Consider the following 15,662-nt stretch of genomic DNA (forward strand, 5'->3'; position numbering starts at 1 on the left):
TAATCATATAATATCCAAACTAATCCAAAACCTATCATATTACATCAAATTTATTTAGCTCTCTTCTTACCCCCTTACCACTCGATCCCTCTCCTCTCTCTATTTGGGCGTTCGCCGCTCTATAAGTTCCTAATCGAGGCCGATGATCTTCTCTAATGCCAAGACGGAGGTTAACTACTTCACCTGAAGTTCCTCATATCCCCGATGTTGTTGTTGCGTGTACACTTGCTGATATCCTCATCACGCTTTTCGAAGTCTTGTCATCGCATACTTGGGGATTGCCGATATGTCCGAGAATATGCCTCCTCTCTTTCTTGGCTATAATGATACAGGCAGTCCTCATCCCATCAAACATGAGAACCCCGGTTCTCATATCTTTCCTAACCTCGGCCTGAAAATCCAAGAAAATACGATGTGAGTACATATTATATATATAATGAAGAAGATAATTAAAACAATTAAACTCACCATGGTATCTTGATCAATATGTGGCTCTAACTTCGAGAAAACGATCATGAGGCACCTCGGGAATGGAAATATAAGTAGGCTCCCCATCAGTCCACACACGACAAACATCCGAGGATTACCGCGGAACCACGAGAGTCGGGTGATATGCATTCGAGGTTGTGGGTTGTAAATGCAGTATGGGCGGATGAGGAATACGTAGCTCACGCCTCATCCCCTTCCAGGCCCACAAACTTCGAAGTTGCTAGCCGACCAACGAGGGGCAACAAAGGACCCATGGAGACACGGTTCCACTATCTATAATACTGATCAGCAGTCTGCTCAACAACAAAAGAAGATGCATCTGGCCAAGGACCACCACTGGCATGAACTTCATGAACTTGAATTCTACCCCACGACTTTGCATCACTAACATCCGGCATGGGAGCACATGGAACTCCATAACGTCCAAATATCCGCCTCCAACATCCGTCGCCCGCGATTACCAAACCCGATCCACGTCGCGGCAAAAACAACTCGTGGCGTGACAACACACAAGCATCTTTGTATACCGGATCGTCAAAGGCATAGACAAACGCCAAGGTCTTCACTCAATAGATGACAATGATCTAATATCAATCGAAAGCACGAGCCATACAAATATTATTCCTAATATGCCCTCTGTTACGAAATCAAGTGAGGCCCGACCAACTAGCAAATCTAGAGGCGATATCGGCAATCATGTCTATGTTAGGACAAAGACATCGAAAGTACTCATAAAACCAAATCTCTAAAAGTCCCGTGAATCCCGCAATCGAGGACTTCTACTTCGAATGTCTTTGAAGCTTTATCTAACGCCGATATCAATGTGGCATATCTTGAGCTACCCAGTCATAATCCCTCATAGTATGCAAATCGGATACATAAGCATAATATCCCAAATGCAGTAGAATAACCATTGGGAAACAAAACATGCCCAATAAAAATATCAAAAAGCCCTAACATCTTGACACACCCTCACTACCCGTAGAGCGAAAAAGCTAACTCCGCTTCGTGTATCGGGGATGCAAGAGGGTTCCATATATGCATTCTTAATATGAGATAGCTTAATCCCAGAAGAATCATAAGCATCCGCACCCAAACGAGGAAAACTCATAAGCATACTATCCATATTCTCATAATGTGTATGAAAAGGTATCGGTTGGCCTATACCGATACTCAACCCAGAAATCATAGTGAAGTCTAGTGGTGTGAACCCTAACTCCGCACAAGAAAAATGAAATGTATGAGTTCTACTCCACCATCTTTCTACTAAAGCTATGACCACTGCCCAATCAGCCTTCTCATAATCCGTATCAATCAAAATACCCAAAGGTGTATACAAAATACTATCTCTAATATGTACAAACTCATCCAAACTCCTAATAACCTTCCACCACTCTCTAACACCAAGTAAAGTCGATCTAACTCGATAGTCAACAACATGCTGATATTATATAAAAAAAATAATGCGTATAAGATAAATAATTAATTGGTCCAACTCAACTAATTAATATTCAAAATATTTAATCAAAACTAATTAATTACCTGAGTATTAGCCATCGCGACTTTCGACCGTGTTTTGTATCACGTGTAGAAGACACAACTTCCATATCAAATGCTTCTCCAGGTGCAAATTGCCAATCGAAGTCGTTCATCTGATACTCCAGTACATAGAGATGTCTATCAGTCGACGCGACATCCTCGGGTTCTTCTCCCCCACTGTCTTCTCCCCCACCGTATTGTACTTCCTCGGGTGTTTCTCCCCCATCGCCAATGTCATGTGTGTAATGCCAATCATCACCGTCAAAAGGTTCAAAGGGATCTATATAAAATTTCAAGAGTTTAGGTAGGTTTTTTTTTAAAAAAAAACTAAGGAGAGGGTTTTATGATTGTGAGAAGAGGTGAAAGTGACTGAACCGCGCGGCTTTGGAGCTGTTTATATAAAAGTAGCACGCGGTGTTCAGAAAACCGCGCAGTTTTGCCAAAACCGCGTGGGCTTGGGCCTGTCAGTTGGGCTTAGTGGCGCGGTTTTGACAAAACCGAATGGGCTATATGGCGCGGTTTTGACAAAACCGCGTAGTTGTTTGGTGTTTTTTTTATGTTGCTCCTGAAGTTGCTTGGTGTTTTTTTGGTTTGGTGTTTTTTTAGTTCAAAATTTTGGTGTTTTTTTGGTTGCTCTGCTAAAGATGCTATTAGTGACTTATATATCAGCGGTTGTGTACACCTTCACGCTGCGGCTGATTTTGGCGTGTTTGTGTAGGATGTTTGTGTAGATTTATAACAATGTAATGATATTAGATGCAGATCCTGAATTTTGAACTCAAATGCGTGATTCACTAGTCTTAGTTGTAAATTATCCTTAAGCACTCCCAACTTTGGGATTTAAGATGTTTCATGCTACATACAACTGTTTTCATAATGGATTGAATTTTGGAGCGGCTTATTAGCATTCCTCTTAAATCTATTCACGAGCAGAGCATGCCTGCTGTAGAACCCGATACAAGATTTGAAGGGCAGACCGCAAGATCTACTATCTATATAGTAAAGCAGAGACCTTTAAAAGAAGATTTTCTCTCTCCTATGTGGCACTCTAATATGAGAGTTAGTTTTTTCTTTATCCTATGTGGCACTTTAATATGAAAGATAGTATTTTCTAATAGCCTATAATCCTACGTATATTGAACCTCTTTGGACAATTTGAGTATATTTCTAATTCTTGTATTTAGAGAGTTTGAGTGTATTTCCAATTCTTATATATTTGATCAAATAAAAAAAAAATTACTAAAAAAATAGATAATTTGTAGAAAATAATTTTCTATTACAGATCAAACACTTTTAGTATTCCAATTTTTATATATTTGATCAAATAAAAACAATTGCAAAAAAAATAGGTGATTTGTATAAACTAATTCCCTATTACAAATCATACAATTTTAGTGTCTATGATAAAACACCGAATTTATTTCAATATATCCTTAACACGGCTTCAAAACATAGTTAAAACAATTATACAAAAAATAACATCACAAAATATATAATAGAAAATGAAAAAAATAAAATAACAAAGAAAGCAATAATGACAAATATTTTAAAATATATATAATATTGATTGAAACTAACATAAAAAACAATTAATGGGGAATCAAAACTGGATGCAAATGCATCAACTAACCTCAAATAATATTTAACGGAAATCGAAACTGGATGCAAATGCAAACATTAAACTAATCTTAAAAATTAATTAATAGAAAATCGAATATGGATAGAACCTGCATTAAACTAACCTCAAAGAATAATTAACTGAAAATTAAAACTTGAATACAAATATATGAAACTAACATAAAAAAAATAATTGTCAGAAAATCGAAAACTAGATGCAAATGCATTGAGCTAATCCTCAAAGATTAAATTAACGGAAAATCAGCAACTTGATGTAAATATTTAAAATATATATATATATATATATATATATATATATATATATATTACCGAATGAAACTAACGATAAAAAACAATTAATGGGGAACTGAAAACTGGATGCAAATGCAAACATTAAACTAATCTTAAAAAGTAATTAATAGAAAATTGGAATATGGATACAATTGCATTAAACTAACCTCAAAAAATAATTAACGGGAAATCAAAACTTGGATGCAAATACATCAAACTAACATTAAAAAAAAAAAATTGTCGGAAAATCTGAAATTGGATGCAAATGCATTGAGTTAACCCTCAAATATTAAATTAACGGGAAATCGGAAACTGGATGCAATTGCATTGAATTAACCTCAAAGAAAAATTAATTATAAATTGGAAATATAATGCAAATGAGTGGAACTAATCTTAAAAAATAATTAACGAGAAATCGGAAACCGGATGCAACTGCACTGAACTAATCTCAAAAAATAAACTGGATGCAAATGCATTGAACTAACCTCAAAAAATAATTAACTGGAAATCGGAAACTGGATGCAAATTCATTGAACTAACCTCAAACAATAATTAACGGGAAATCGGAAACTAGATGCAAATGCAACTTTATCAAATAATAAACGAGAAATCGGAAACTGGATGCAAATGCATTAAAGTAATCTCACAGAATAATTAACGGGAAATCAAGAACTGGATGCAAATGCATTGAACTGACCTCAAAGAACAATTAACATGAAATTAGAAATTGGATGCAAATGCACTGAACTAACCGGAAAGAATAATTAACGAGAAATCAGAAACTAGATGCAACTGCATTGAACTGATCTCAAAATATAAATAACGGGAATTGAAAATTGGATGCAACTGCATTAAACTAACCTCAAAATATAAATAACGGAAAATCAGAAACTGGATGCAAATGCATTGAACTAACCTCAAAACATAGTTGGGTTATATGTTGTGGGAATGTCTCGATAAGTATAGTTTTATATTTAAAATGATGTTTATCTTATCTATTTCCGTATGATTGGGAACTCTTTGCTATTCAAGTAGCTTAAATATATATAAACTTCACTTTATTAGGCAATCTCACAAAATTTCAATCAAACTTCTTTTATTAAACAACAAAATGAAGTTGAATGGTTTTATCAAAGGTGACCGAGTTCTTTTTTTTTTAATAGAGAGTGAGGTTTTCACGTTATAAGAAATTTGGTTGAATGATAAATATAATATTAATATATAATAGTTCTGCATATTTGCAAATATTTTTCAGAATAATTAATATAACATTGAAGATTCCACATAGTGAGTCATGCATAATTTAAAGAATAATTAATGGGAAATCAAGAACTGGATAATCTTCGATGATCCCACATAGTAAATCAAGCATAATTTACATTTTATGTCATGTTTGCAATGACACTACAGATGGATCAATAGAAATTGGTATTACACACCACATTGGATAATTAAAAGGAAATCGAAAATTGGATTCAAATACATAACTGAGCTCAAAGTTAAGAGTAATTAACGGGAAATCGGAAACTTTATGCAAATACAATAAATTAAACTCAAAAAGTAATTAACTAGAAATCAGAAACTAGATGCAATTGCATTAAACTAACGTCAGATAATAACTAATGGGAAATTAGAAATTGGATGCAAATCCTTGAAAAATATTTAACAGGAAATCAGAAACGGTATGCAAATACATCAAACAAACCCTCGATAATAATTAATGGGAAATGAAACCGGATGCAAATGCATTAAACTAAACTCAAAAAATAATTAACAGAAAATCGAAAACCGAATGCAACTGCATTGAACTAACCTCATAGAATAATTGGTGGGAAATTGGAAACTAAATGCAAATGCATTGAAATAATCTAAAAGAATAATTAACAAGAAATTAGAAACCATATATAATTACATCGAACTAACCTCAAAGCATAAATAATCATAAACTAGATGTAGATGTATTAAACTAACCTTAAAGAGTTATTAACGGGAAATCGGAAACTGGATCCAAATGCAATGAACTAATCTCAAAGACTAATTAACGAAACATTGAAAAATGGATGAAACCGTGACTTAACTAACCTAAATGAATAATTAATGGAAAATTATAAATTTGATGTAAATCAAGATTGAACTAACCTCAAAAATAATTAACGGAAATCGAAACTTGATGCAAAATGCATTGAACTAACCTCAAAGAACAATTAACATAAAATCGAAAATTGGATGCAACTGCATTGAACTAACATCAAAGAATAATTAATGAAAAACCAAAAATTGGATGCAACTGCATTAAACTAAAATCAGAGATTAAATAACGGAAAATCAAAAATTGGATGTAAATGTATTGAAATAACCTAAAAAAATAGTTAACTGGAAATCGAAAGTCGGATGTAACTACATCAGACTAACCTCAAAGCATAAATGTCCGCTTTTTTAGCCTTCTCACATAAGTAATTACGAGTAATTAGGAACCTAAAACGAAAGTGAGTTTATAAAAACAGACTCTTACATATATGCAAACTGTATAGAAATTGTAAACTATCGAACTAACCTAGAAAAACAATTAACGGGAAATCAGAAACTGGATGCAGATGTATTGAACTAACCTCAAAGAGTAATTAACAGGAGATTGGAACCTGGATGCAAATGCAATGAACTAATTTCAAATACTAATTAACGAAACATCGAAAACTGGATGCAACTGTACTGAATTAACCTTAATAAATAACTAACGAGAAATCATAAAGTGGATGCAATTGCACTGAACTAACCTCAAATAATAATTAACAGAAAATCGGAAACTTGATGCAACTGCATTGAACTAACCTCAAAGAATAATTAATGAGAAATTGAAAACTGGATGCAACGTAATACATTAAACTAACATCAAAGAATAATTAATTGAAAATCAGAAACTTGATGCAAATGCATTGAACTAATAACCCTAAAACATATTTGTATTATATGTAGGGGGAATAAATGTTTCGACAAATATAATTTTGCATTTCAAGTAGTGTTTATTATAATTCTTTTATTGTGATTGGGAATGTCTTGCTATTCAAGTAGCTTCAATATTATCTTCGCCACATTGGACATTCTCACAAAACTTCAATCAAACTTCTAATATTAAACCTAACAATAAAAAGAAGTCGATGAGTTTTATCAAGGTTTGATGCTTTATTTTTATAGAGAGTGGTGCAAGAAATTTAAATGAGTAATTAATATAATTTTCATATTTCATAGCTATGCATAGTTGCTAATATTTTTTAGAATAATTTAATATAACGACACTCATTCGTAGGACACGTTCATGTGATAAATCTTTTCAAGTGGGAGTAATGTATTCTTTGAGGATATAGAAACAATCAATCTGTTTTAGTGATTTGTACACATTAGTACGTAAGCCAAATAGTGATGATTTACCGCTAAATCACCATAAATCTAATAAAACTATTATACAAGCTAGATCGAGTTTAAGATAATTTCATTTGAAAATTACGGATTAATATTATAAACCACAAAGTGAAGAGGCTATCTCAATTTGATCCCTTAGTTTCCAAGTACTTATGCACCATGCATAATCGCTGCTCATTAACGTACTTCGGTTTATTTTCAATAAAAAATATATTACGATTCAAAATTTGCCGCTAAATCATCATAAATCTAATAAAACTATTATACAAGCTAGATCAAGTTTAAGATAATTCTATTTAAAAATTACGGTGGCAAATTTTCGAATCATAATATATTTTTATTGAAAATAAACCGAAATACGTTAATGACCAACGATTATAGTGCATAAGTACTTGGAAACTAAGGGATCAAATTGAGATAGCCTATTCAGCATACAAAATTTGTGTGAGACATACTGTAAAGCCTTTTCAGCATACAAAATATTTAATAGATCCCGGGCGTATGCCCGGGTCCAAAATCTAGTTTCCTTCTAAAAATATTATTGAAGCAAGCTACTTGTGCCATTTCTGAAATGGGTCTAACCAGCCTTTTAGGCGTGGCTGATTGAAGGATTGCCGGATTGGTATATGCATACAAGGCTCCTAGCAAAGTCACTAGGAAGTGGGAACAACATTTGTTTAATTTCTGAACAGCAGCGCATCTATCTCAGATAAAGAAAAGTCAGTCGGGCAAAACATTAGATCATTCACCTGAGGAATAGGCAGTCAGGCCAACCTTTCTGTATAATCACTCAAAAGTAAAAAAGGAGAAAGACACACTGCTTGTGTTGAAATTTTAAACAGACGTTGGATAATGGAATAATCCAGTTCAATTGACTGAGCCACCACATGCCAATGACCATTTTAAGAAAGTGTCGAATACTTCAGCAGTAGAAATTATTTGTAAAAATTTCAGCAAATCAGTGCTATGTGCCTATGACTCTCATCATTTGTACATCTAATCAGAGCTACCGTAAATGATGAGTTGAGAGGAGTGGTGAAACTACTGCATTAATAATTCTCAAAAAACGTTTAGCTAGTATACTAATGTTACAGACTGAAGAAACAATAGTAAAAAGTTAAATTCAACTAAAGCTGCCCTAGCAAGAGTGTAGAAATCTAGTAACAGAAACCCCCTCCAGCAACTTCATTAAAAGATGGAGTGGAGCTGCCTCCCAAGTTTGTCACGAAACTTCACCCACAACCTATTGATGTATACAACTAGGTACTACAACTGAATGTAAAATGGAGGAAAGGAACACCATAGTTCCCACATTTCTGCAAACCCAGTTACGCAATGAGATTATCTTTAACCCATAGACTGCAACAAAAAAGCATTTGGCACCCTTGATGCACATGCTACTGTATGAACTGATATTACAACCTCTAATCTCACTCGTCTCTCTCTCGTTTCTTTTTCTTCTTTTCCTTTTTCTTCCTCTCCATCTCTCTTTTATATCTTTCCTCCTCCATGATCTCTCCTCTTTCCACGTGTCGCGGCAGTTACCTTGCAGTTAAGGTTCCGCTCTCCATCACTCCATGTCTCGCAGCGATTCTGAAACGGTTGGGATACCGCTGGATCTGATGCAGTGCAACCCGGCTCTTCAAATTTATACCGCATCCGGTCCCATTGTGACCACTAACCTCCTATGTCATGTATACGTCCTATACAGATGCCCTCTCTCGGTCGTATTGATGGTCCGCGAACTACAATGTGGCCGAGAACTACCCGGTCTCATGCCATACCCCTTTCTTGGAATACTTCTCTTTCTGGACCCATCCACTCTGTCCCCTTATCCTCATTCCATTAGCACGTGCTCCACGTGCTTCCTCTGTACTGCCAACTGGAAATACGGCGCATGTGCCTCGTTTCTTGTTTCTTCGAAAATCGAGACCAACACGCGTCCCCATTTCCTTGGTCTTCTGCTGGTTAATACCATTGTGCCCCTTGCCCCTTCAAATCCGCTCAAATCTCTCTCTTCTCTTAAAACCCTCAACACCCTCAAAACCCTCATAATCAGCAAACCCTTATTACCTCTTCAAATTCCCTTTCTCAAACTCTTTCCTCATCGTTCCCATACTGTTTTCTTCAATAGCTCTCCAGCTCCATGTGTTCTACGCCCTCCATAGCTTTGGTCCTCTCTCGTTACAGGTTTGTCTTCCCCCTTAAACTGTTTTCCTTTCCTCTCATTATTTGGTATTCACTATTTTTGGAAGATTCGCTTCCATCAGTTTCTTCTTTGCTAAGATTACGCTTCTATCTTTTTGTAAACTTCCTCCTTAATACTGTTTCCATTATGTCTTCATCGGAATGTGAGGCTATCTGCTCCACCCAATCCTCCGCCACCAAATCCGGTGAATCCGGACCCTCTACCCATAGATCTAGTCAGCCCTCCGCGGACCGATATGAGTCCGCGGCTTCTGATTCTACCGATCCCACCGCTGTTCCATCTACTTCTGGAAGGAAGCCTTCTCTGCCTCCACCGCCTTCTTACTACCGCAGACCCAATCTAGATGCCGTTAAAGCGGCTTATGGCATACCTAGTGACATTATTCTCGAACACGTGTTTGGTGTCACGCATTTTCCTCACTTGGTACCACCGCGGTCCAGTTATCTCGCCGCCATCAGTAGGACGATTAGGCGGTTTCGTTCCCCCCTGACTCTCCTTGATGTCGGTGGTGTCAGTAACCATTTCAACATTCCTCCCTGCCAAGGCATAGGTAACTTTTGGCGTGTTATGTATGCCGCCAATCACTACAATTTGACTCACTCCCCCAAAATCCAACTCCGCGATATCCTTTCCCACTTCTATATAAAAAAAAGCACTAAACCGGGGAGTGTGGGATATCAATCCTTCGCACTCGTCCCACAAAGAAGTCTTTCCTTCTTCACATCACCACCTCGACAAGGTGTGGCACCATTACCGTTGTATGTGTCCGGTAGTTTTTATCCGCGGACCTCCTCGAAGTTTCTTTGAGGCATCTCCATTTCCTAACAAGTGGTAAGTAAGCGCTTTTGAGTCGCGGTATTTATATTTCACTTGTCGTTAACTTGTCCTTATTCTTGGTGATGTAGGTTGGAGACCGATTAAGCTATCCCAGTGTATACAACGGTGTTTATTCAGAAATTTTCCAATCCTCCGCGAACTAGGAGTGCACAAAGTGAAGTCCTCGGTGATCGATCCGAAAAAAGCTCCTCTCTTACTTGACCCTTCTCTAAAAGACATTGGCAAATACCAAGGCCCCTCTATCGCTGCCGCCCCCAAAGAAAGAAAGCCCAAATCATCCCCAAATTTCAAAAAGAAAGCCCCGCCTACAAGTCATTCAACTATACAACCAAAATCTCTCATTCACGAAGCCGCCGCCCAACGTGCGCTTTGCCGCCAAAATAAGACTATTACCGCGGAGACGCTTAACCCTTCGTACTCCCGTGTGGCTGATTGGGAGGACGAAATTGTTCCTACTTCCGCCCCCTCTTCTGCTACTCAAATGGACGTGAACAAGTACAAGCTTTGGGACAGCGACTCTGATGGAGACGCTCCAGTCGAGGTGTCCAACAAGAGCCCTCCCACCAAAAGGGCTAAAATTTCTTCCACCGCTCCTCAACCTACCACTGGCCGCCATGAACCACCGCGTCCGCTATATCTTCTCGCCGCCCCAGACAGGAGTCTTCTTCAGCTGGTCCTTTAACCTCTGGCCCTGTTGAAGTGTGGCATCCCAAGTTCAAGGCTAGGGACCGCGATGTCACTACGCGAGACTCAGCTTTGGACAATCCAGCTGTCGCCGCCTCCCTATTTTTCAGCTCTCATCTTCCTCGGGATCAAGCTTACGGAGATTCTGGTACCGTTGCTTCCCATAGGGCCTCCATTTACACTGGATGGGAAAAGGTATGCGTTTTTGACTCTATCGATCACTATCTTTTGTGTTCTTACTTCATTGCGTTATATTTTTCGTGCTACCCTTTAACCCAGTATGTCTCCGCAGTTAAGCCTAGATATCGGCTATGTCTTTTGGCTGCGCTTACTACCAAAGACAAAGGAGAACTTGGAGGCTAAAGCCGGAGATTAATGGTCCCCGGCTGGAAAGCAAAGTATGCCCACCGAGAGAAGGAAAGGGGATGATTTACGGATCAAGGCGGTCAAGATCCATAAGGAGCTTCAGCGGCCGAGGACAAGCACCGCGACTATGTAAGCGGGGTCAATTCTAAAATGGACAGCCCTCAAAGAGAAGGAGAAGCTCGCCACCCAATCCAACTGTAGACAAGGCCGTCCCAAGAGGCCGCGGATCGATCGATTCGAAACCTTGCTACCAAGAAAATTGCACGGAATTAAAACAACAACTTGATCAACTTCAGTACTGCCGGCCGTCTTCTCCCAAAGACCCATTCCTCGGCGGATCCCTCTTTGGTATTACCAACCGTGCATCCCGGCGGCCGAGACGCTTCATCGGTGACGCGGCGACACCTATGACTAAGCGCCGACCCTCACCAATGGAAGTGAATGAAAACCCCAAAGATGGTCACCGGGTGAAAATGAACATACTTCCGATTGAAGAACCCACTAACTAATCCTCAACAGTGATTTATGTCGGATTTCTTTCTTTGTTGATGCCTTTGGATTTGTTTAGTTTGAACAATTACTTTATGCGTGTAAGAAACAATGTCTTTTGTGCTTGATCGAGACATCACTATTGTGTAGTATTTGTCATTCGATTTGCCTTGTACTCCTTTTTATTTGCATTTGTATACTCCATTAGCGTAACATTCGCAAGGGTTGCCCCCAGTTTGAATCGGACACGAAGTCCGCGAAGGGCTCTTCCCCCCCGCTCTCTTCATATAGTTGTGAAGCCAGTTAGGGTTGCCCCCAGTTTGATTCGGACACGAAGTCCACGAAGGGCTCTTCCCCCCCGCTCTCTTCAATTGTATAGCAGTGAAGCTACTTAGGGTTGCCCCCCAGCTGATTCCGGACCGTAGTCCGCGAAGGGCTCTTCCCCCCCGCTTTCTTCAATTGTATAGCTGTGAAGCTACTTAGGGTTGGCCCCAGTTTGATTAGGACACGTAGTCCGCGAAGGGCTCTTCCCCCCTCTCCTCCTTGTATAGATTGTGAAGCTACTTAGGGTTGCCCCCCCCGTTTGATTAGGACCGTAGTCCGAAGAACTCTTCCTTCTCTCCTCCTCCTATAGTCTGTGAAGCCGGTTAGGGTTGCCCCGGTTTGATTCGGACCACGAAGTCCCGAAGGGCTCTTCCCCCCCGCTCTCTTCATATAGCTGTGAAGCCAGTTAGGGTTGCCCCCAGTTTGATTCGGACACGAAGTCCACGAAGGGCTCTTCCCCTCTCTCTCATTCATGGCTGTGAAGCCGCTTAAGGTTGCCCCATTTTGATTCGGACACGAAGTCCGCGAAGGGCTCTTCCCCCGCTCTCTTCAATTGTATAGCAGTGAAGCTACTTAGGGTTGCCCCCAGTTTGATTCGGACACTTAGTCCGCGAAGGGCTCTTCCCCCCCGCTCTCTCTTGTTGTATAGCTGTGCCGCTCGACTGGACAGTTATATTCACCTTTTATTTCATTCTACTATCTACTTCTAACTCATTTGGAAGAATGATTGTTTATATCATAATCAAAAAGTAAACAATACAAATAAAGTACTATCACACACGAAAAGATTAAAGAAAGGTCCTAGACATGGAACTCTTTCAGCATTCTGATATTCCACGGTCTCTCTATCTTTTCTCCTGCTACAGTCTGCAATCCATAAGTTCCAGATGTACCCTTTTTACTGATGACATATGGACCTTCCCAGTTTGGCCCCAACTTTCCGTCGTTCTCTATCTTGGTGGCTGGAGTAACACGTCGCAGCACATAGTCACCCACATTGAAATTCCGTGGCTTCACTCGTTTATCATATTGTCTCTGCAGAGTCCGATGGTATTCCTCCAACCGAATCCGGGCTATGTCTCTTTTTTCTTCAACAACATTCAAATTCGCGGCTAATATTCTCTCATTCAGGCCACTTTCCACCGCCTTTGTTCTTGTTGTGGACTCTATCATCTCTATTGGTATGACTGCCTCTACTCCATACGCCATTGCGAACGGTGATTCATTAGTGGATGTTAAGTGGTGTAGTTCGGTATGCCCACGGGACATAAAAGCGAGGTAAGTGTTCACCCCATGCTCCTTCCTCCTCTAGTTTTTCTTAAGGTTATCCATGATAACTTTGTTTGAGGCCTCGGCCATCCATTCCCTTCCGGATTGTAGGGGGCTGAGAACCCCTGCTTCACTTTGAACGCCTGAAGGAATTTCCGAACTTTCTTCCCTGTAAATTGCGTCCCATTATCCGCTATGACTGTATGCGGCAATCCAAACCTGCAAATGATATTCTCCCATAGGAATTTGATCACATTTTCTTCCTTGACTGTTTGCCCACGCCCTCAACCCACTTGGTAAAGTAATCTGTTGCCGCTAACATGAACCTTCTTTTTACGCTTGCCATGGGAAGCGGCCCAACTATATCCATTGCCCACATTGCGAACGCGGGTCGAGTACACTGTCGCGACATCTCACCGGGCGATGAATCACCGTTGCAAACCTCGGCATTTTCGCGCATTTTTGGCATATTCTGTGGCATCTCTCTTCATGTGTGGCCAAAAGTATCCCTGGGAGAGCAATCGGTGTGTGGTTGTTAAGCCCGGCAATGACTTCCACAATCTCCTTCATGCACTTCTGCCAGCAGTTCCTGAACATGCAGCGGCCCTATGCATTTTAGCATAGGTCCTCCGAAACTTCTCTTATATAGGCTCCCGTCTAATAGAGTGTATCTTTGGCTCATCTGTTCCATTCTATGCCTTTCCTGTGTGTTTTCAATCTCTATCCCCATCAGGAAAGTCTTGATGGGCGCTATCCAATCAGGATCAATCTCGGTGGTAAGACAAACATACTCTCCTTCCGCGGTACTGGGCTTGTCCAACACCCTTATTTCAATTGATCGCCCCTCCGATCCTGGTAATACCGCCGCAACATAAGCTAATGCATCGGCATGTCGATTTTCTCCGCGATTCAAATGAGTAAATTTGATCTTACTGAATTTGCTCGCTTTCCTTTGTAGGACCTCCAAGTATCTTGCCATCCTCGGGCATCGAGCCACAAAACCCCCGTTCACCTGGCACACCACCAGGTTAGAATCAGAGTAAACAGATAATTCTCTCACACCGAGGTCCTGTGCCAAATCTAATCCTGCTATCACAGCTTCATACTCTGATTCATTGTTTGAAGCTGCGAACCCTAGTTTCATTGACAATTCCAGCCTAGTATTCTCCGGGGTCACCAGGACTACGCCTATTCCGTTCCCTGTATCCGTAGCAGAGCCATCTGCGAAAACTCTCCATCCATTCCGTTCATCCCAAGGGTCCAATGGGTCGTGGTTAGTCTCTCCTTCGTGATCCATTACCATCTCCTCCCCCCACGTTGGGTCCTCGGCTGGGAACTCTGCCAATACCTCCGCCATTGCTTGTGCTTTTTCTGCAGTTCTGACTTGGTACTGAATTTCATAGCAACTTCAAAGATTACCGCCCATTTTAGCATTCTTCCTGACTTTTCTGCCCTCAAGGATTGCTTGAGAGGCAAATTTGTTACGACAACCACTGAGTGTGCCTCGAAATAAGGCTTCAACTTTAAGGCAGAAAATACCAAAGCCAAAGCGTATTTCTCGGTCGGGTCGGGTATCGGTCTCTGCTTCTAACATGGTCTTGCTTTGAAAATACACCGGCTTTTCTACTTTGTCAACCACGCGCATTCAAGACCGAACTCACCGCTGCGTACTCAAACTCCCAAGTACAAATATAGTTTTTCCCCCCTCGGTCAGCGATAATAAAGGTCCTTTCCTAGATAACTCTTCAACTCTTGGAAAGCTTCTTCACATTCCGCGGTCCATTGAAGTCTTGTGATTTCCTTAATAATCGATATAGAGGTCGACATTTATCCCGAGGACTTCAAAATGAATCGATTAAGTCTTTGCTACTCTCCCCTTCTAAGCTTTGCACCTCTTTCACATTCGAGGGGCGGCATTTCTATCGGTGATCCGATCCGCTCGGGGATTTGCCTCTATACCGCGGTGCGTAACTATATAACCTAAGAACTTTCCAGAAGTTACCCCAAAAGTACACTTCTCGGGGTTGAGTTTCAGTTTATGTGACTGCAGTATATGAAAAGTTTCCTGAAGACCTTCCAAGTGTTCCTCTTCCGACATACTCTTTTCCACCATATCATCAATATATATCTC

General features: G+C 39.8%; 2 protein-coding genes across 2 annotated transcripts; both read right to left on the reverse strand.

Moving 5' to 3' along the window:
- Positions 1-13,063: 13,063 nt before the first annotated feature.
- LOC147483569 (uncharacterized) lies at positions 13,064-13,471 on the reverse strand. Its single transcript, XM_086579598.1, has one exon. It carries the CDS (start codon positions 13,469-13,471, stop codon positions 13,064-13,066), a length of 408 nt encoding a protein of 135 aa, XP_086435724.1.
- Positions 13,472-14,066: 595 nt separating this feature from the next.
- Positions 14,067-14,888, reverse strand: LOC147483570 (uncharacterized). The gene has a single exon (XM_086579599.1). The coding sequence runs from the start codon at positions 14,886-14,888 to the stop codon at positions 14,067-14,069; it is 822 nt and encodes a 273-aa protein (XP_086435725.1).
- Between the last annotated feature and the right edge of the window lie 774 nt (positions 14,889-15,662).

Source organism: Coptis chinensis, chromosome 8 (assembly GCF_015680905.1).
Source record: "Coptis chinensis isolate HL-2020 chromosome 8, ASM1568090v1, whole genome shotgun sequence".
Lineage (NCBI taxonomy): Eukaryota > Viridiplantae > Streptophyta > Magnoliopsida > Ranunculales > Ranunculaceae > Coptis > Coptis chinensis.